At 39.5% G+C, this 20,015-nt stretch overlaps 2 protein-coding genes across 5 annotated transcripts in view; both read right to left on the bottom strand.

Moving 5' to 3' along the window:
• Positions 1 to 515: 515 nt before the first annotated feature.
• eif4ebp3 (eukaryotic translation initiation factor 4E binding protein 3) lies at positions 516 to 12,780 on the bottom strand. Its single transcript, XM_084136692.1, has 3 exons — positions 12,533 to 12,780; positions 5,568 to 5,720; positions 516 to 988 (listed from the first exon to the last, which is right to left on the bottom strand). Exons 1-3 carry the CDS (start codon positions 12,663 to 12,665, stop codon positions 957 to 959), a joined length of 318 nt encoding a protein of 105 aa, XP_083992818.1. The 5' UTR covers positions 12,666 to 12,780; the 3' UTR covers positions 516 to 956.
• A 631-nt stretch (positions 12,781 to 13,411) lies between these two features.
• ankhd1 (ankyrin repeat and KH domain containing 1) overlaps positions 13,412 to 20,015 on the bottom strand; it is a 54,117-nt gene continuing 47,513 nt past the window's right edge. For 2 of the 4 annotated variants that reach the window (XM_084137449.1, XM_084137447.1), the window contains exons 26-34: positions 18,075 to 18,579; positions 17,675 to 17,830; positions 17,298 to 17,447; positions 15,528 to 17,188; positions 15,095 to 15,259; positions 14,726 to 14,980; positions 14,374 to 14,549; positions 14,086 to 14,250; positions 13,412 to 13,997 (exon numbers count right to left, since the gene is read on the bottom strand). In XM_084137449.1, the coding sequence (XP_083993575.1) occupies positions 13,938 to 13,997; positions 14,086 to 14,250; positions 14,374 to 14,549; positions 14,726 to 14,980; positions 15,095 to 15,259; positions 15,528 to 17,188; positions 17,298 to 17,447; positions 17,675 to 17,830; positions 18,075 to 18,579 (3,293 nt within the window). In that variant the 3' untranslated portion in view covers positions 13,412 to 13,937. Of the gene's footprint in view, positions 13,998 to 14,085; positions 14,251 to 14,373; positions 14,550 to 14,725; positions 14,981 to 15,082; positions 15,260 to 15,527; positions 17,189 to 17,297; positions 17,448 to 17,674; positions 17,831 to 18,074; positions 18,580 to 20,015 lie in introns of all 4 variants that reach the window. The other 2 variants (XM_084137446.1, XM_084137448.1) reach the window with 1 other exon arrangement.

Below are 20,015 nucleotides of genomic sequence, written 5' to 3'. Positions count from 1 at the left end.
AAAATATGCATAAAAATATGTTACAGAGGAACTTAGATCACAAGAGGTATGTCTTACATCTTACAAGTCAATGGAGCCTATACAGTATTTGTTTCAATAGTACAACATGCATGACTGTTAACATGATTTTGGTGTGAAAAAAATGCTTGCTAACCCTTTCTGTGTAATTATACCTATTTTACAACTTATTTGAACTCTACAGCTCAAATGATAATAAAAAGGTAACAGAAGAATAAACGTAAAATTCATATCTGCTTTTACGTCCTACAAAAGTTGGGGTAGCACTTTATTTTACAGTCCTTTTTCCCCATACACATACTATATACTTCTTATATTGCATCTGGGTATAACTAGGTACCAACCCTGAACCTAACTTTAACCCATATTAACCAGTACCTTCTTAGGTAAGTACACTGTAAGTACATACACTAAAAAAGTGCAACCAAAGATGGGCCCCATTCATTACTTTATTTTGAAGTACGTATCATTTTAAAAACTTGATGACACAAGTCAAAGACTTTGTTTTAGTTTTATTCCAAAACATCATATTATATCCAGAGAACAGTACAGTTGATTTCTGGCATTCTGGATTTTCTTAAATGCCCCTCATAGGGTCATAATTCCATTACAAAAATAGCTGCATTTGAACTATTCTTAGATATTAAAAATGTAATTACAAATAGTCCCCTTTCGATTGGTCAAAAAAAAAAGGAAGGCACTGAAGTGCAGCTGAAACAGAAGCTGCATTTTCAACATACTATCCACCAAACTCAAAATGCTCCACCCCACAACAGAGACACACTTGCTCTGAGCATTTCATTATTTAGGTAGAGTAAAAATAAAGCATGGAGGCAATAATGAAGGGATCCACAGCTGGTGTGATCTTCCCTCAGATCATGAGCACTGGTAGAACAGGCTGAGGCAGTCCATCTTTCCACAGGGGCTGGAGACATCCATCAAATATCCATCACAAACTGGCTGTCATCAACTGAGAGAGAGAGAGAGAGAGAGAGAGAGAGAGAGAGAGAGAGAGAGAGAGAGAGAGAGAGAGAGAGAGAGAGATTGAAAATGTGATCTCCTCTTTAAAAATGCTTTGAAAAGTGCGTGTCACCCCCGTCACACAAAGCACAGTACACCCTGTGGACAGTTCCCTGACATGGAAATCAGACTTGCCAACAGTGAGCAGGTCAGATGCATTTTTGTTTGCTTTTCTCATGAAGTGACTTCACTGACACCAAAATGTGACCTTGAGCTTAAAATGGAGAAGAAAAACAAAAGTGGAACATTTTCAGTTAACTTTTTCACAGGAGTATAACTGAGTATCTACTCCACCTGGAAACATTTGAAGTTTTTATTTCTTTTTTTGATGTTATCTAGGTGCATTTATTTACTTATAAATACATTAAAAAATACATTAATTTTTTTTTAAAGACTTGAATACACCTCTTCAATGTTTTTAATTTTTTAATTAATTATTTTGATAGGGTGAATTCTGGTAGATTGGGACAATTAATGGGGGGGGGGGGGGTGGACATTACAAGAATGACATTTTAGTTTGACAATGTTTTATTAAAATTTCAAATAGTAATAGTAACTATAAAAAGTAATAAAACACTAAAAATTCATGTGCGATATAAAGGGGACCAGATTAAATATTAATTCCTAAAAAACGTTGAAAAATATATTTTAAAAACGTTTTCTTTTAAACAAAATGTGTAATGTATTCTTGATAGTGCTGTGAAATTGATTAATGATGCTTAATCGATTCTAAAATAAAAATTTGGGTTTATATAATATATTATATATGTATGTTGTTGTATTACAAATTTATTAAAATGTTTAATTTAGGTTTACATTGAATTTAGCATGTTAAGGTTAGGTATAAATAATGATTATCAGAGTTTCTAGCAAAAGACTCCGGTCAGTCCTGTTTTACTAAACTCTTAATGGCTCTTGGAGCTTGTGTTTTAGCAAGAGAGTCCTGCCAGTCCTGTACTCGGGTCTCAGCATTTGAATAGATATGCTGAGTGGATTAGGATGGGCAGCAATCTCAGTCTAGAACAGGTTCCTAAATCTGTCTCATCACAAAGTTTTGGTTCCTGCCCCTAAATGTATATAAACTGTAAGAGAACGTCCACTTAGTCGGACTTTGGAAGAACTGCAGCCACGTCAATGCGAAGTCCTCAATAAACAATAACTTCTTGAACGTGATCCCAATGTCTCCTGGTTTCTGCTTGGACGAAGGAAAAAGTTTCCAACAATGTATATATATATATTATTATGTTTATATTATATAAATGTGTGTGTATGTGCACACAGAAACATATGTGTGTATATATATATATACACAAGTATATAAATATATGCATGTATATATATACACAGACACATAACAGGGCTTGACGCTTACTTTTTTCCCAAAAGAGAGAGTTTGGTACATCAGGTTAGGCCTAATGAAACTAAACTTTTATTTATTTTAAGCGAAGAGATTTTTTTGATAGTTTTTGTTAACTAGGCTATATTAACACTGATACTAGTAATATCTATATATTTAATAATATGCCTCAAATAATGTTCTAGTCTTTCCTTCCTGTGACAGGGCATCACAGACAGAAGCTAAAAATTACTTTAAATTAAGTGAAAATTAAATTAAAAATCATACATTTCGTCACAGTAATCACAGTAAGATGTTTACATGACATGAGCAGAACTCTGCACTGATTATTCGCTAATAATTATGATTATAGCACATTACCCCAGTCTATCACATGATCCTTTAGAAATCTTTCTAATATGATGATTCATTATCAAAGTTGGAAACAGTTCTGCTGCTTAATATTTTTTCATAACCTGTGATACTTTGATGAATAAAAAGTAAAAAAAGAAAAAGAAAAAAAAGCAAATGTTTTAAAAATAGAAATCTTTTGTAACAACAATATACACTACTGGTCAGTAATTTGGGGTCAGTATTTTTTTTCTTTCTTTTTTTGAAATAAATCAATACTTTTATTCAGCAAGGATGTGTTAAATTGATAAAGTGATAAGTAAGTGATAGTACTAAGTGATAACTAAGTGATAGTAAAGAAGATTTATATTATTAGAAAATATTTTTTTATTTTGAATAAATGCAGTTCTTTTTAACCTTTTATTCATCAAATATATTAGGCAGCAGAACTGTTTCCAACACTCATAATAAATCAGAATATTAGAATGATTTCTAAAGGATCATGTGATAGACTGGATGTCACATGTGACACTGAAGACTGGAGTAATGATCCTGAAAATTCAGCTTTGCATCACAGAAATAAATGATAATTTAAAGTATAATAAATTGAAAACCAATTATTTTAAATTGTAATAATATATCACAATATTACATTTTTTTCTGTATTTTTGATCAAATAAATACAGGCTTGATGAGCAGAAGAAACTTATTTCAAAAACATTAAAAATAGAAATGTTTCCAAACTTTTGGTCTGTACTGTATGTATGTATGTACAGTGAGAAAAATAAGTATTTGAACACCCAGCTATTTTGCAAGTTCTCCCACTTAGAAATCATGGAGGGGTCTGAAATTGTCATCGTAGGTGCATGTCCACTGTGAGAGACATAATCTAAAAAAAAAAATCCAGAAATCACAATGTATGATTTTTTAACTATTTATTTGTATGATACAGCTGCAAATAAGTATTTGAACACCTGAGAAAATCAATGTTAATATTTGGTACAGTAGCCTTTGTTTGCAATTACAGAGGTCAAACGTTTCCTGTAGTTTTTCACCAGGTTTGCACACACTGCAGGAGGGATTTTGGCCCACTCCTCCACACAGATCTTCTCTAGATCAGTCAGGTTTCTGGGCTGTCGCTGAGAAACACGGAGTTTGAGCTCCCTCCAAAGATTCTCTATTGGGTTTAGGTCTGGAGACTGGCTAGGCCACGCCAGAACCTTGATATGCTTCTTACAGAGCCACTCCTTGGTTATCCTGGCTGTGTGCTTCGGGTCATTGTCATGTTGGAAGACCCAGCCTCGACCCATCTTCAATGCTCTAACTGAGGGAAGGAGGTTGTTCCCCAAAATCTCGCAATACATAGCCCCGGTCATCCTCTCCTTAATACAGTGCAGTCGCCCTGTCCCATGTGCAGAAAAACACCCCCAAAGCATGATGCTACCACCCCCATGCTTCACAGTAGGGATGGTGTTCTTGGGATGGTACTCATCATTCTTCTTCCTCCAAACACGTTTAGTGGAATTATGACCAAAAGTTCTATTTTGGTCTCATCTGACCACATGACTTTCTCCCATGACTCCTCTGGATCATCCAAATGGTCATTGGCAAACTTAAAACGGGCCTTGACATGTGCTGGTTTAAGCAGGGGAACCTTCCGTGCCATGCATGATTTCAAACCATGACGTCTTGGTGTATTACCAACAGTAACCTTGGAAACGGTGGTCCCAGCTCTTTTCAGGTCATTGACCAGCTCCTCCCGTGTAGTTCTGGGCTGATTTCTCACCTTTCTTAGGATCATTGAGACCCCACGAGGTGAGATCTTGCATGGAGCCCCAGTCCGAGGGAGATTGACAGTCATGTTTAGCTTCTTCCATTTTCTAATGATTGCTCCAACAGTGGACCATTTTTCACCAAGCTGCTTGGCAATTTTCCCGTAGCCCTTTCCAGCCTTGTGGAGGTGTACAATTTTGTCTCTAGTGTCTTTGGACAGCTCTTTGGTCTTGGCCATGTTAGTAGTTGGATTCTTACTGATTGTATGGGGTGGACAGGTGTCTTTATGCAGCTAACGACCTCAAACAGGTGCATCTAATTTAGGATAATAAATGGAGTGGAGGTGGACATTTTAAAGGCAGACTAACAGGTCTTTGAGGGTCAGAATTCTAGCTGATAGACAGGTGTTCAAATACTTATTTGCAGCTGTATCATACAAATAAATAGTTAAAAAATCATATATTGTGATTTCTGGATTTTTTTGATTAGATTATGTCTCTCACAGTGGACATGCACCTACGATGACAATTTCAGACCCCTCCATGATTTCCAAGTGGGAGAACTTGCAAAATAGCAGGGTGTTCAAATACTTATTTTCCTCACTGTATGTATGTGTGTATATATATATATATATATATATATATATATATATTTTTTTTTTTTTTTTTTTTTTTTTTTTTTTTTTTTCAAAATCAAATGAAACCAGCATGGATATAAAGAGTACATTTCTAAGAATCCTTTTTAAAGATCTTTCCTTATCCTTATGATCACTATTATTTGTCACTGACCCATAAACTATACAGAAATTCACACAAGACTTTTATCTGTCACATACTGTATTCCAGTAGACAACCATAACGTGCCCTGCAAGTATATTTATCGACTTGCAGCAAGAAGAAAGGATGCAATCACTTTAAGGACATGCTTAAACCCGTTCCTCATGCTTTTGCTTGAGGATGTGGATTTGGAAATCTAAAATGGTATACATTAGGCCATATGTGAGTGACGTCAAGGTTATTAAAAAAACAAAAAACAAACACAACATGCTTCTTAGGGCAGGTGGAATTACCAGATAGTTCTTTGCTGTCATGCTCCTGCTCTGCTGGTTGCAGTGAGGGTCTGGTGACCCCTGGAATGTGGGGGAGGCAACAGGGTGGGGTGCGTGCGATTGGGGAGTTTCGACATTCCAAGAGAAACTTTCGATCATAGATTATACGAGTTCCTGCAGGGAAAATACCAATATTAGTTTAAGAGGTTCAGCCTCAAAAAAAAAAAAAAAAAAGCTGGCACAAGTTCATAGCATTCTTTGCATCAAGGGACTTTATTCCTGCTGTGTTCTGTTTGAAAAACATGTTATGTCACCCAAGTGAAAGCCTATAGTTTGTTTCAGATCATAATGGAGTAATAGAAATGGTGTGAAGAACTGACTAGGGTGCTTTCTAAATGCATGCAGGTGAAAACACTCATAAAAACAAGGTGCCCCTGTTTAGATGTCCTGTAGTAACCCAAGCAGCAAGAAAATTTTGCAACATCACCCATTGCATAAAGACCCAGCGTGATTGGACAGACTGTGCTCTGGCTCTATTAACAATGTCTAAAACACTGATTAAAATAAGCAAGTTTCAAACCCAAAATAAGAAATTAATTAGTTCTTAGATACAACTATCTTTTCAAGTCAGTTTGATTTGTTGGACATCTCCTCTGGTAAACCAAGCGCACACGAGATATGGTTAAAAGCAGGGTGGGTTTTTAAGAAAAATGTGCTGTAACTACAAAGTCGACTGATGGAATAACTGGCTTAGTCTCAAACATTTCTCCATGTAAACTTTAATAGCCATGTGATCAATATTGGCAATTGAGGTTTCATCTTTGCCCAACACAGACTACACATAAAATTTATAAAATACATTTCAAACATTTCATTTTCCACACAGTGTGAAATAAACAATTTCAATATTCATTCTGAATACAAAATTACTGACAAGTGTGTGCCATCACCATAACCAACAATCCCACTTCCCAATTACAACTTGATTTTAACACACTTCAACAGAATCTTTATGATTTAAAACTTGTTTTAAATGCTGAAAAAACTAAAGTCATGCTTGTTTCAAATTCAAAATCCAAATCAAATCTGCCTTCAATCCTCACTTCCCAGGGTATGAAGATTCAATGCGTTTCTAATTACAGATATCTTGGTATTTTAATAGATTAATCTCTTTCTTTTACCCTTCATATTCAGCAGCTAGCAAAATAATTAAAACTTAAACTAGGGTTTTACTTTAGAATCAAATCCTGCCTTTCGTTCAAATCTAGAAAGAGATTGGTTGCTGCCACTTTTATGTCTATACTTGACTATGGTGATGTTTTATGCACTGGACACTGTATACCATGGAGCTCTGAGGTTCATCACTGGTCTTAAAGTCCTCACTCACCATTGTGAACTGTATGAACGTGTTGGATGGTCTTCTCTATCAACACGGAGACTACAACACTGGCATATTTTCATATATAAGGCTATTTTAGGTCTACTTCCATCTTACCTTCTGACCTACATCAGTGTAAATAATATCAGGACTTAAAATCTTCGTTCCCAGGATCTTTTCCTTCTGTCTGTTCCAAAGGTTAGAACTGAGCTAGGAAAAAAGGCGTTTAAGTTTGCTGCTCCCTCTACATGGAACAAGTTACAGAAATCCATGAAACTTAATAAGCTTGTCTCATTGGTCGCTTTTAAGAGGATGTTTACTGACTTGGAGGCAGCCACATCTGGCTGTAGATGTTCTGCCTGATGTGTTAAGGATTGTAGTTGACTTCAAGGGATTTGCTTTCTCAGTTGTTTTATGTTTTTATTAGGGGTTCAAGCACGAAGTGCTGAAACCCTATTGTAATTGCCCTGATTTTTATTATTATTATTATTCTTCCCTAAAACGCATCGTGCAGCCAAAACCGTAAGGCCTAGAGATGTGATACTTGGTCAAATGGTAGTAGTATTGCTCGCTACTCAGATACACGGACTTAGCCAAATCGGCCCATAGGTGGCGCCACAGCGACCAAAAGCGCAAAACTGCTCATAACTCCTAGACTGTATGTCGTAGACTCAAGTGTCTTATATCAATGTAATCAAGACCTCATGGCAAACAAAACGTATATCTCCGATTTCATTTCCGGTATGCAAATTTTTCCGCCATTTTGAATTTTGTCCAAAACCTACTTTTGCGAACTAGTCCTAGGTTTTTCGACCGATCGGAACCAAACCAGTGCAGAAATGTTCTCTGGAGTCTAATTATCAATAATTATCGAAAAAAAGTTGAAATTTCGATTCACGGACGCTAAGGGGCACCAAATTGTATGTTGTGGGAGGAGCCTATTTCACTAAAATGGCCATAACTCCAGAAGTAAATGAGGTATCTTCACCAAACTCGGTACAATTATTTATGATGTCAATCTGATGTCACAGTAAAAAAATTGCGGCGATTGGCCACATGGTGGCGCTATAACATGAAAAAAACATAAAACAGGCTATAACCACCTGACCGTTTGTCCGATTGACTTGAAAATTGGTATGCAGTGTCTTGGTCCAAGGTGCCATGTATGCCTATGAGGACATTGACGTATCTCAAAAAACATGGCCGCCATCGGCCAATGAAGTTTGAGCACCTATTAGACAAGGTTAACGGAGGCTGATCGGAACGAAACTCGATGGGCATGTTCGACTCATGGCCCAAGAGGTCTGTAAGAATTTTGAAAGAAATCGGCCACTAGTTGGCGCTAACGAGATTTTTTGGCTCTGTAATCACGTGGTGTTGCACACATCCACACAATATGCATATCATTTGATAGAACTGCTCATGTTGAACAACTTTGCCTCAAGAACCATTGCTGTCAATCAAACCGTTCATTAAATATTCGTGAATATGTTTAAAACCTACTTTTGCGAACTAGTCCCTGGTTTTTTGCCCGATCGGAACCAAACCAGTCTAGGACAATTGTCTGGACTCTCTAGATCAATAATTATCAAAAAAAAGTTGAACTTTTGCATTTGGATGGCTGTAATAGGGTCATTTATAAAATGGGCATGGCAAAATACATTATAAAACCTATAAATCTTAAATAAAAACTCATAACTTCACAAAAATTGGTGAGCATATGTGACATAACATCATTAACAAGCATGCAAAACTTTATGGAGATCGGACAATAGTTGGCGCTATAACTGTTAAAAGGCTTTAAAACCATATATTTCCTATGGTAAACTGCCTGTATTGGCTGTAAATGGTCTTTTCCATCTCTGATCATATAATTTTCATATCATAATGTTCAAAACTAGTGCAATACAATTCTCTGGACTCACTAGAACAATAATTGTCAGAAAAAGTTGAACTACTTCATTTGGATAGCTATAATAGGTTCACTTCAAAATGTGGCCTTTACCAAGTGTCCCCGAAAGCCTATATCTCTTTAATGAATGTTCAAACCTTCTTAAAAACAAGTCAGAACATGTGAAATATCACGCTGAACATGCATGAAAATTTTCAGACAGATCAGACAAAATTTGCCTCTATAACAGTTAAAAAGGTGAAAATGATATGAATATAATGGCATATTAAGCCAATAAGTGATATTTTACTGCCCCCTGCTGTTTAAAATAGTCATTTCGTCATATTGTTCTATAATTTATATTTAGACTTTATAAAATCACTATTTTAACATTTACAATTACATTTAGTCAAAATCCATCTGTTAAAGTATTAGTATTGACAGTTTGATCACATCATATATTTCAAATGTCTGTATCTACAACATAATGTGTGTGTGTGTAGTCTTAGGTTTCTGAATAAATTCTGAATCATCTGATTAATAGCTTACAAAGACTTTGTGAAATGTTTATAGACCATTCAAATATATTTTCATAATGACATATCCCAATAGCATTGAAAAAACAACAACATTTTAGAGCCCTGCATTTCAGCCCGAGCCCGACGGGCCCCGACTTTTTTACGCCCCTAGGGCCGGGCTTCGGGCCAATTTTCACGTCATAGTTAAAATGCGGGCCGGGCCTCGGGCCTTTTTTGGGTTATCCTGCTTTTTATATTTTTAGACATTAATTAAAAAAAAAATATGAGAAGTTGACGTTGACGATAGAAAAACAAACATAGAAAGACATTTCGTAACCTCATAACTTATGGCGTTTTTTTCCTGTCAAATGTCGAGAGCGCATTATTGTAGCGTGAAAGTAGGCTACATTAATATAATGCGCGAGCGCGAATCTCTCTGCTCGCACACGGAATATAATGTGCCGAGCGCGAATCTCTCTGCTCGCGCGCGGGAACTGGACGTGCCCTGCACTTAAAACGTGTTTTAAATACTGGCCATTATAGCCATCAGCTAATCTTAAAATTACACTGACATGACTGACATGACAGTCTGTCTCACGCACGCACACAGAAGGTTTCCCGTCAGCGCGACCCACGATTCACCTCATGTGCAAATAATGGAGAATATTAAGAGAAAAATCGCGTGCGTGAGAAGAATTCGTGATAGAAGAAAGGAGGACTGGGTTAAAACCTTCCACTGTGGATGCTTAGCTATTCTTTTTCTCCACGATGCTCTGTTAGAGACTGTTCTAACTTTTCGTTTGATTGGACTTTATTTTCGTTTAACTGTTGGAAACCTCTGATGTTTTTCGTTTGATTGGACTTTGTTTTCGTTTAACTGTTGGAAACCACTGGAAAAAAAGAATGGCCATGTTCTGTGGTGCATTTTTGAGGTAAGATAATCTGCAAGTTTGTTTTTAATTTATTTAATTTAATAGGTTATTGCTCATTTCGTTTGCAAGCGCTGTTGCGAGCAGCCTGAGCCTGCCTCAGTATTTCAAAAAAAAATTTTTTACTCACTGTGGTTTAATAAATAAACATTTATTAAACTAACTGTCTGTGTGATATGCTTGAAGTTTTTTTTATATCTATTGATTTTATTGTAGACAAGTAAAGTATTATAGCATTGATTTGAGAGGCTCAATTGATCAAACATGTTTTACTTGCTGTCGGCTCGGTTTGCTTGGTCGTCATTTAAAAAAAAAAATGCTCCAAACATTTGTCTAAATTAACCTAATAAAGAAATGAAAAGAAACATTAATTTACATAACTAACAAAGAAACATAACTAACAAAACTGAGCTATTTTAATGGCTGCAAATAGGGCAGGCTGCCGCTGTGTAATGGAAAAAAAAAAAAAAAAAAAAGGGCTCGGGTCGGGCTCGGGCTGATAATTCTGATGAGCTGTCGGACACGGGTCGGGCTAGGGCCTGAGCGTCTCGGGCCAGGGCCGGGCTCGGGCCTAAATTTGAGGCCCGTGCAGGGCTCTACAACATTTGTCTTTGTGTGTGTGTGTGTAAACATGCATTATGGAGTTAAAATGGAATAACTGGATTGCTTTAGTGCAGAAAAATGGTGAAAATCAAGAAGTTTAAAGTGAAAGTGAGCCAATATGTTCTACTACATTCTACTACCCTCTGCTGGCCATTCTACTTATTAATGAAGTCTAATCACATATGCTTTTGCATTCATTATTAGACACTAAAAATCACTTATATAACAATAAGACACTAAAAAATCACTTATATAACAATTACTATCATAGCACAATCATATTTTGTCAGAATTTATCACTTCATTTGTACTGATACTTCACATAATTGCTAGCAATGTGGTAAATCATGGTAAATCACGCTAAAAACATGGTAAATCATAATAAATAATACTAGAATGTGGTGTATCAAGGTAAATCATACTAGAATCCTGGTACGTCATTCTAGAACATGGTATATCATGGTACATCATGCTACAACATGGTAAATCATGGTAAACTATGCTAGAACAGGGTAAATCATGGTAAGCCATGATAAACTATAGTAAACTATGCTAGAATCACAGTAAACAATGGTAAATCATACTAGAATGTAGTATATCATGGTAAATCATGCTAGAATATGGCAAATCATGCTAGAATCATAGTAAATAATACTAGAATGTGGTAAATTGTTGTGGGAGGAGCCTATTTTACTAAAATGGCTATAAATCAAGAAGTAAATAAGATATCTTCACCAAACTCAGTACACATGTTTATGGGTTCAATTTGAGGTCACAGTAAACAATTTAATGGAGATTGGACCATAGGTGGCGCTATAACTGTTAAAAAGCTTTAAAACCATATATATCCCATGGTAAACTGCCTGTATTGGCTGTAAATGGTCTTTTCCATCTATTATGTCAGTGGTTACATGCTTGCTAAATAAATCTTAATAACTTTTGATGCTTTTGTGCTTAAATGCCTTAAAGGCCTTAACTGCTTGAACCCCGATAAATGCTGCTTGCAGCTTTAATTATTTTTGTGTCTGTATGTATGGTTGTACTGCTGCCTGTCTTGGCCAGAACATTCTTGAAAAAGAGATTTTTTATCTCAATGAGTCTCTTCCTGGTTAAATAAAAGTAAAAAAAAAAAAAAAGTTCTGCAAAAAGTAATGTAAATTAGCCTAACGTTACTTATTTGCGAAGACGACAACAATTGTCTTCGATGACGATGACATAGGAAATATAAAAAGTTAAATATTACTACATATTTTGTAATGTATCATTTTCGATCAAGGTTCACAAGAAAATGTGAACGCGAACATTGTGTTTGCAATAGCCTATTTAAAATTGTATTAAAGTAGTCAGCAGTCAAAATGTTAGAAATTGTCATTACAACAAAATTCTATTGAACAGAACAATACATAATGTTTGATGTGGTGAAAATGACTGATGAAAACGTTAGAGTTAAATGACAGTTCTCCTCCTGTGATGCACGAGCAAGTTAAAAGACAACAGACCGCTCGCTTGTAAACATATCGTATTGCCTCTGTCGTTATGATTGTGCAGTCCAAACGATCAGCGAACGTCATAAAAAAAAGTGTGCTCGAGCAACATGTGGAAAAACACACACATAGCAAAAGTACTAGTTCAAAAATATTCAAAACATTAGGTCTACATGATCTTACCCCCAGGAGTTGTTGAAAACAGAGTTCCTCCAGGAGTCTGACTGTAGGTGTCCGGGAGTGGAGACCAGCTTTTCTCATGGATGGAGCGGCTCGGAATCGGACAGACGGACGAAGCTTCGCAGCTGGTCGACATGACTGAACCTAAATCTAACTCGGATCTTTTAATGAACACACGCTAAAGACTTGGTTGATCTGGAGTAGCGCTGCATGTCTGCGCTCCACATGTTGGAACCCTCGAGGGAGGAGATTTCTCACGTGCTGCAAACGATCCAATCAGAAAGACAAATCCACCTCCTGACGACAGCGCTGAGGCCCTCTGTGGGAGCAAGTGTTTAGAGCCATTTCATAGAATGTAAACTCTTCGAACTGCACGAGGTTTTCCGAGTGATTCAGTTGAGCACGTGATATGAAAACTACTATATGACAAAAATATGTGCTGTACTAAAAGCATGACTTTTCCACCCTACACATGCTTCCTTTTAATGTTACGGATGCCTCCCCATATTGGCATTTTCCTGCATGAAAACGTCTTTTATATCCCAACAGTCTTTTTCTGTTTTACAAGATGTGCTGCCCTTGTGCTAAGATGTCTTTAATATGTTTACATTTCTCATAGTTCATCTTTAGATTTAGGTCAGATTTTCACAATACAAGTCATCTCAAAATGTGAAAACTGTCATCTAGTAACATCCATGAAAAATCATCTTTATTTGGACTTACCATCCAAAACTAGTTTTACTTCTTTAACCAGTAATATGCAATTTTCCTTACCATATACAGATGCAATAGATTGCCTATTGCAAGCATTACCCATTCTTAGATTGTCAGTGGTTACTCATGAAAAATCAATTGACATCAAAATAACTTTCACACACCAGATACATTTCCAACTTTTTATTGAATATTAAGGTAAATATTTCACATTAATACAGGCTACATAAAGTAGAGCCACTATACGACATGAAATTTACTCTCATTTTTAACCCTTTTTTCAGTATGTAAACAATTATACAGGTATTTACCACTCTAAAAGGTCTGATTTCATTCTTTACGCAATCATCTAGGTCTTGGCCAAGTATAAATAGCGCACTGTCCTATTGAGCCCTGCCGACCAAGAACACTTTTACGTGGGGCTTAAATGTCAAAATGGCTATACTACTCAGAATGTATCCTGTTGAACAGGCAATCGATTTGTTCATAGACAGTGGTAAACACGTTAAATCCCACACTGGATTCTTTCTTTTTAGTTAGGCACATCGAGGGTGTCCATCTCTCAAATTTCTTAACTTGTTTAACATTTTTGGGGGGACACATCTAGGTTAATACCACGTCTCAGTAATTAGGTAATTATCTTGTTCTTTTTAACGTGTTTCTTGTTACTGCTCCTAGGCCTCTCGATCACTGTTTAGTTGACATGATTCAAATGCACATTTCCCACATGTGGGGCCCAAGTGCCTGGCCATACCTGCAACAGCGAGGATTTCAAGAGTTAGACAACAAATGGGGCTCTAATTTGCAAAAATATTCAGTTGGGGCCAGCTAAGAGCATTTACCTGCTGTGGGTCTGAGTTCTCAGCAGAGTTGGGAACAACCTTTAGGATGGGATTCCAGGCAGGGTCAGAAGTGTGAAGACCATTGTATACAGGGCCTCCAGGACCCTCCGCCATCTGAGGATGAGGAGGGATCATCGTGCCACCGTACATTGACATTGGCAGCCCCTATACAGTCCATGAAAAAAAAAAAATTGTCAGTGGAGCTACAAATTAAAATTCTCCTTACTGAATGGAACTAATAAAACAAACCAAAATTAAATTCTTAAAGAGAGTCTCTGTACAGTGTACCTTTTGAAAATCCATGAAGTTGGTGGGCATAGGTTGGTGGAAAGTATTAGATGGAGCCACAATCCCAGTATCGTCTCGCTCCATAGCCTGGTGCTGAGAGAAAGCTGATGGCTCCTGCATCTGCTGGTGCATCACTGGCCCTCCCATTAGGGGCTGAGACCAGCCTGACATTGTCTCTGTGAAGAACAGAGACATATTTATTAAGTTCTTTAGATCCAATACCAACTCTCCACATTTAGTGCAATTAGTTATACAAGCGAAAACAATTGTCACTGACTTATGCAAATATGTTCCATTTCGTAACATGTAGAACAATTCGAAAATGCCTATTACATTTCATTCATAGACTCACCGGAGGCACTGCCCACTCCAAAAGACCAGATGCCACCCTGTCCAACTGGTGGGGTGTAGCTGGTGGGCAGCATGGTGTGGTTGACAGAGCCAGTTTGCCGGATGCGGGCCAGGCGCTCAGTTCCAATGGGAGGGGGCACTTTGCGGTCCTGCTGGTTGGAGCTACTTGCTTTTGCCTGGATAAGAGCAGGAGTCACCGTAGATGTGCAAAGAGGTGAGGATGCCCCGGAAGACACGGAGGGCACTGGAGACTCACCTAAAATCAACGAGAAATGAAGGGACTATCAGAATGAACACATGAGCACTATAGGTCTTATAATACATGATGCTGTGTTTGGTGCATTTGCGTTAAAATAACCTCTTGACATACAAGAGGTGGAGGCACTCCAGGGATGGGGAGAGAAGTGCTGACGGCTGAAAGAGGGTGTGCCCACAGGAACAGAACCCGGCAGGAACACAGGGCTGGCAGATATGCTTGTGGTAAAGCTGGTGAGCGCAGTGGATGAGGACATGGAGTTGTCCATGGGGTGTATTCCTGTGGAACATAGTGAATAGCATTACTCAAGAGGATTTGACCCCAATCTCAAAACAGATGCAAGGTCATCAGCAATAGTGGTGTCCAATCCTGCTCTTGGAGGGCCAACCTTCTAATGGAGTTTAGCTCCAACCCTAATTAAACACACCCGAACCAGCTAGTTAGGAATACTAGAAACTTCCAGGTGGTTATGTTGAAGCGAAGCTCCGAAGGAAGGTGGCCCTCCAGGAACACGATTGGACACCCTTGATTTAAAGGTTGCACTCACCAATGGGACTGGAAACCATCCGCTGTGAGGTGCAGCGATACCCTGGAGCTTTTGAGCCATCAGGAGGCATGACATTTTCCATCTGCCCCATTCCCCCTATATAGGCATTAGGTGGGGCACTGTAGGGCTGCTCCGACGGAGTACGTGTTGGTAGATGGCAGGCACCCCAAACCTGGTTGTTGCCCACCTGGTTGTTGTCGAAGATGCTGCTGAAGTGATTGAAGAGAGCCGCAGGGCCAAAGTTGGGGGGCAGTTGCGCTTTTCCACTGTGGAGGTGCATTTGAGAGCCGTTTATCATGCTCATGGTGGAGGACATTGTAAGTGAGGGAGGTGGCATGCCTGTCGGAGCCAGGTTTGGCTGAGGTGGAGGCTGTTGTTGCTGCTGCTGTTTGAGGGGCTCCTGTGAGGCTCCCTGAGGCACAAACACAGACTGCTGCTCTTGCAGGGCCCCTGAAGCCATGGGGTAGTAGGGTGTGGGTGGCTGCATGCGGGGAGTCACGCCAGGTGCAGTGGGGGTGGCGTAATGAGGTAAGGTGCTGCTGGTATTAGTGACTGTGCTGCTGCAGGTTGGAGGTGGCAGGCGTGTGACAGGGTGAGATGATCCTGGCTGAGTTGAGGAAGAGGAACTGGATTCTGAGCTGGAGGTGAAGTGTGATGCAATCGGCTGCCGGCTGTCAGGCTGTGCGGTTAGCATCGATGGGCCTGAGGGAGACGAAGTGAAGTGCAGGGGAGCGGAGGGGCTGGGCCCATCAGATGGAGCTCCTGTGGCAGGTGCGGCGAGCTCTGTGACAGGCTTCTCTTTAGCAGGGGTACTAAGGCTGGCTGGCTCTAGCTTGGGGGGAGGAGGATGCTGTGGAGGTGGAGCAATGGGCGCAGATGGAGATGGAGGGGTCGTAGGGGTTGTGGGAGCACAGCTGATGGGAGAGGGAGCCACTTGTGCAGAGGGAGCGCTGCTGCCGCTAGTGGCCATAACAACTCCACCTCCAGACCTGGGCTCTGTTGAGAAAAGCTGCTTCCTGACAGAAGAAGGCGTGGGGGTGTTAACAGGTGCGGTACTGGTGGGAGAAGTGGTGGAAACAGTGGGAGTCGAGGTGCTGGACACAGAAGCAACAGGATGCTCAGTGTGGGCCGAAGTAGAGCTGCCGAGACGCAGTGCAGAATTACCGCTGTGTTTGGGTGAGCTGTTAGCACTACCAGGGCTCACTGGACGCACAGGGAAAGGACCCCAAGTGTTGGGAGAGGATGAGAAAGTGCCACCAAACTGCGCCATGGGCAATCGAGGGTGGCGGATCTGGTTCATAGTCTGTGCTGCAAGAAGGGCCAGCTGAGGATGAGCATAAGCAAGTGGTGGCAAAGAAACGAAGGGGGGCCTGACACCTGGTGCCATACTTTTGCCTAACTTGCCAGCCTGCTGAGCCGTAAAGTTGGTGGAGGACTGGAACGACATGCTGGGGGAGGGCACTACAGATGGCAGGCCTTTTGAACTGGCTGCAGTAGTGCTTGTGGCCCCAGTGGAGGTTGTGTAGGTGGAGCTGATTTTGGTGTTGGCGCCAGGCGGCCGGATGTGGTTACGAGGGATCAGGTCCTCTAGCTCTTTGGCTGGGTCCTGGATCAGCGCATTGATCAGCTGCACCGCATGCCGTGTGGACTCTGTGCCACCTCTGCAAACCAAGAGAGTGAGCATATGTAAGAAATCCAAGCAGGGTGAACAATAATTATTATATTTACAATAATTACTAGTGTCTTAAAAACTTTCAGCATAATTTTTACCTGATTGTGATCATTCTTTCTCCATTCTTGTCCTTCTGTTTGTCCACGTCAATGTGTGCACCTGTAACGTCTTGGATGGCCGTAATGTTGCAGCCACCTCTACCCATAATCCGAGACACCACAGAGGCAGGTACAGAGAGCTTCTTGGATCTAAGGGAGAAATGGCAAAAAATTCAATAACTCAGTGCTAGGTGTTTGCCAGGACATTTCAATTTGAGAAATGTTTTTAGCACATTGCAATTTGAGAAATGTTTTTAGCACATTGCTAAATCTAAGGATCTTATCCCTATATTTCTGAGATATTTTTATATCCTTGCTTCAAAGTAAATCATTTAGATTTTTTTCATCCCGTTTTATGGCCTAAAAATGCACCTCACCTTCGAACCACCTCTTTCCATCCCTCTTCTCTCTTCTGGCCTCTCTTTGGGCTAGTGAGATTCATCTTAATGTTGGGCGAGGTGACTGGCAGTGAAATGGTCTTGAACGAGCAAGGCAGGGAACTGGGGGTCAGGTCACTGTTGAGGTCATGAGATCTGTTAAAAAAGGGAATAGAACAAGAAGTTTAATCATCTCCCCACAAATATTTTGTCGCACTAAAACAAACTCTTACTACCAAAGCTCAAGAAAATAAACAACTTTGTGAGATATGTCAAAGGCCTGCTCTCTGTAAGTTTTTGAGGTAATGATGAAAATTTGCATTAAGGAACTTTGTCTTGAACTGCACAATGATAAGTGTAGGCAAGTAGTAGTGGCAAGCAGAAGTATATTAACTCTTACCTCTGCTGTGGTTTGGAGATGGACACCGTGACCTTCTCCTCACGAGAGCCCGGCAGCGAAGGCCCCTGTCTCTTCTCACTTGCGATGTGGAACTGGTTAGAACCTGCAAGTACTGAAGGGGCAGAGAAGGAAGAGGACGATGATGAAGGGAGGTCAGCGAGCTCCTGACTCTTACTGCCATTGCTGCTCTCACTGTTGCAGTCGGTGCTATCTAGATTATCAGAGTCGCTGGTTCCTCCCGGTGCCCCACCCCCTCGAGGTTCTCCGTGGATCTTATTTTTGTCTGCTTTCTGCTGTGCCAGTGCCACCTGCGGGTCCTGAAGAATAATGGGTTCACTAGGTGAATCCTTGGTCTTGTTCTTTTTGTTTTTGCGATTGGTGCTCGGAGTGGTGGCCACATTGGCTCGCTTTTTGCCGAAAGTGTTAGAGAAGGTTGCGGAGGTGGCGGAGATACCGATGGTTGTGGTGGTGGTAGCACTTGGGGGCTCGATGGGAACCTCCACCTCTGCGGGATAAAATGATGACAAAAGGTTATTCATGTAAAAAAGTTTTTTCAAAATGGAAATTTAGCTGAAAAGCATTTAATGGGTATTAAAATGTATTTAATACATCAAAATGCTAGAAATACTACGATCAAGATTTTTGCAGTTGACACCGGCTACCGATTTTTTTGTCATCATGAACGCCCGATACCGACAGTTCAAGCTTTATGTAAGTGTCGTAAGCTCTCTGTTGATGGTGAAAGATATACATACCCTGAAGGCATTTTTAATGATTTCAAGTGGCATACTTAAAAGTAATGGCTTATAACTCTACAAAAAAAACAAGACATCATTAAGGACATGGTCTCGTTTAATAGAAAAGCTTTAACATTAAGAAAATAAATGAATCATGTTTAGAGGTTCTTGTGTTACTACTCTGCTGAGAACCCCCCCCCCCCCAGAAAAAGTGATGCAATTTATTGATTCATTTTGTTATTCTTCATGCTCAACATGACAACTATCAGAAAGTATATATGAGACAGGTCATAAAATCAAGTTTGCGCTTGTTCACCATCATATCAACTACAAATTTTGTGTTGATATCACAAAGCAAACGTTATGGCATTTGGAACCATGGTAGCCTTTTTATCAAAAGTCCAAAAACCTCTACTAACAAATGTTTACTGAACATAAGAACTTACATGTGTAAATGCTATAAAGCATACAAATATTTAGAATTACACAGAATAAGTAAAAAGTAATAAGATCCTGGTTGATGAGTGATGATCTTCCAGCGCCGTTTCACCTGTGCGCTACTATTCTACGGCGCACGGTAAATCAAGACCTGTCAATCTGAGTGATTGATCCGTCCGATTGGTCTCGACACATTGTCCCTACCCACCATACTCAACATTCAGATCATTGGTTGAACTTTCAAATGACGTTAGAAAACATTGCTTCATGATCGCGATGCAATCAGATCCTGGAAGTCCTATAACTCTAGCCAAGCAGCATGTCATATCAGCCCGTGAGGATCTTCTCAAGATCTACGCATCATTTTATATTGTGGGCTCATTTGAATCGAGACAACCAGCTCTAAATAAAGATGTGATTTACTATGGTTTACTAATGTTTCAAGAAGTTACAAAGCAGAACATGGCGCAAAACTCTCATCTGTACACTGCTTACATGGCCGTCAGCGGCAACTTTTTATGGTTTAATGCAATCGCAATGCACATTAAGCAGTTTTAAATATCAACTTTTAAATTATATAATTGTTTCGACTTCGATTCAGTGTTGCGGTCACATGAACTGAGTCAGCTACAACAATCTGTCACACCATATTAAAGAGCGGCAAAAAAAAAAAAAAATGATAAAATTGGAAAGGAGAGACTGTTTCAAATGAAAAGTAACAAAGCTTATTACATTTATTGGATGAGAGATGCACTACAAATAATGT

This window comes from Abramis brama (assembly GCF_963993115.1).
Source record: "Abramis brama genome assembly, chromosome: 15".
NCBI classification, from domain to species: domain Eukaryota; kingdom Metazoa; phylum Chordata; class Actinopteri; order Cypriniformes; family Leuciscidae; genus Abramis; species Abramis brama.
The sequence above is the reverse complement of the archived record's forward strand: the minus strand, read 5'-3'. Positions and strand labels throughout refer to the sequence as shown.

Bases quoted from the DNA above. Each gene is read 5' to 3' on its own strand.
- eif4ebp3 (XM_084136692.1), bottom strand. From the start codon at position 12,665: ATGTCGACCAGCTGCGAAGCTTCGTCCGTCTGTCCGATTCCGAGCCGC. The intron at 5,721-12,532 runs GTAAGATCATGT...TTTTCCCTGCAG, and splicing joins GTTTTCAACAACTCCTGGGG to GAACTCGTATAATCTATGAT. The intron at 989-5,567 runs GTAATTCCACCT...TCTCTCTCTCAG, and splicing joins TGACAGCAAAGAACTATCTG to TTGATGACAGCCAGTTTGTG.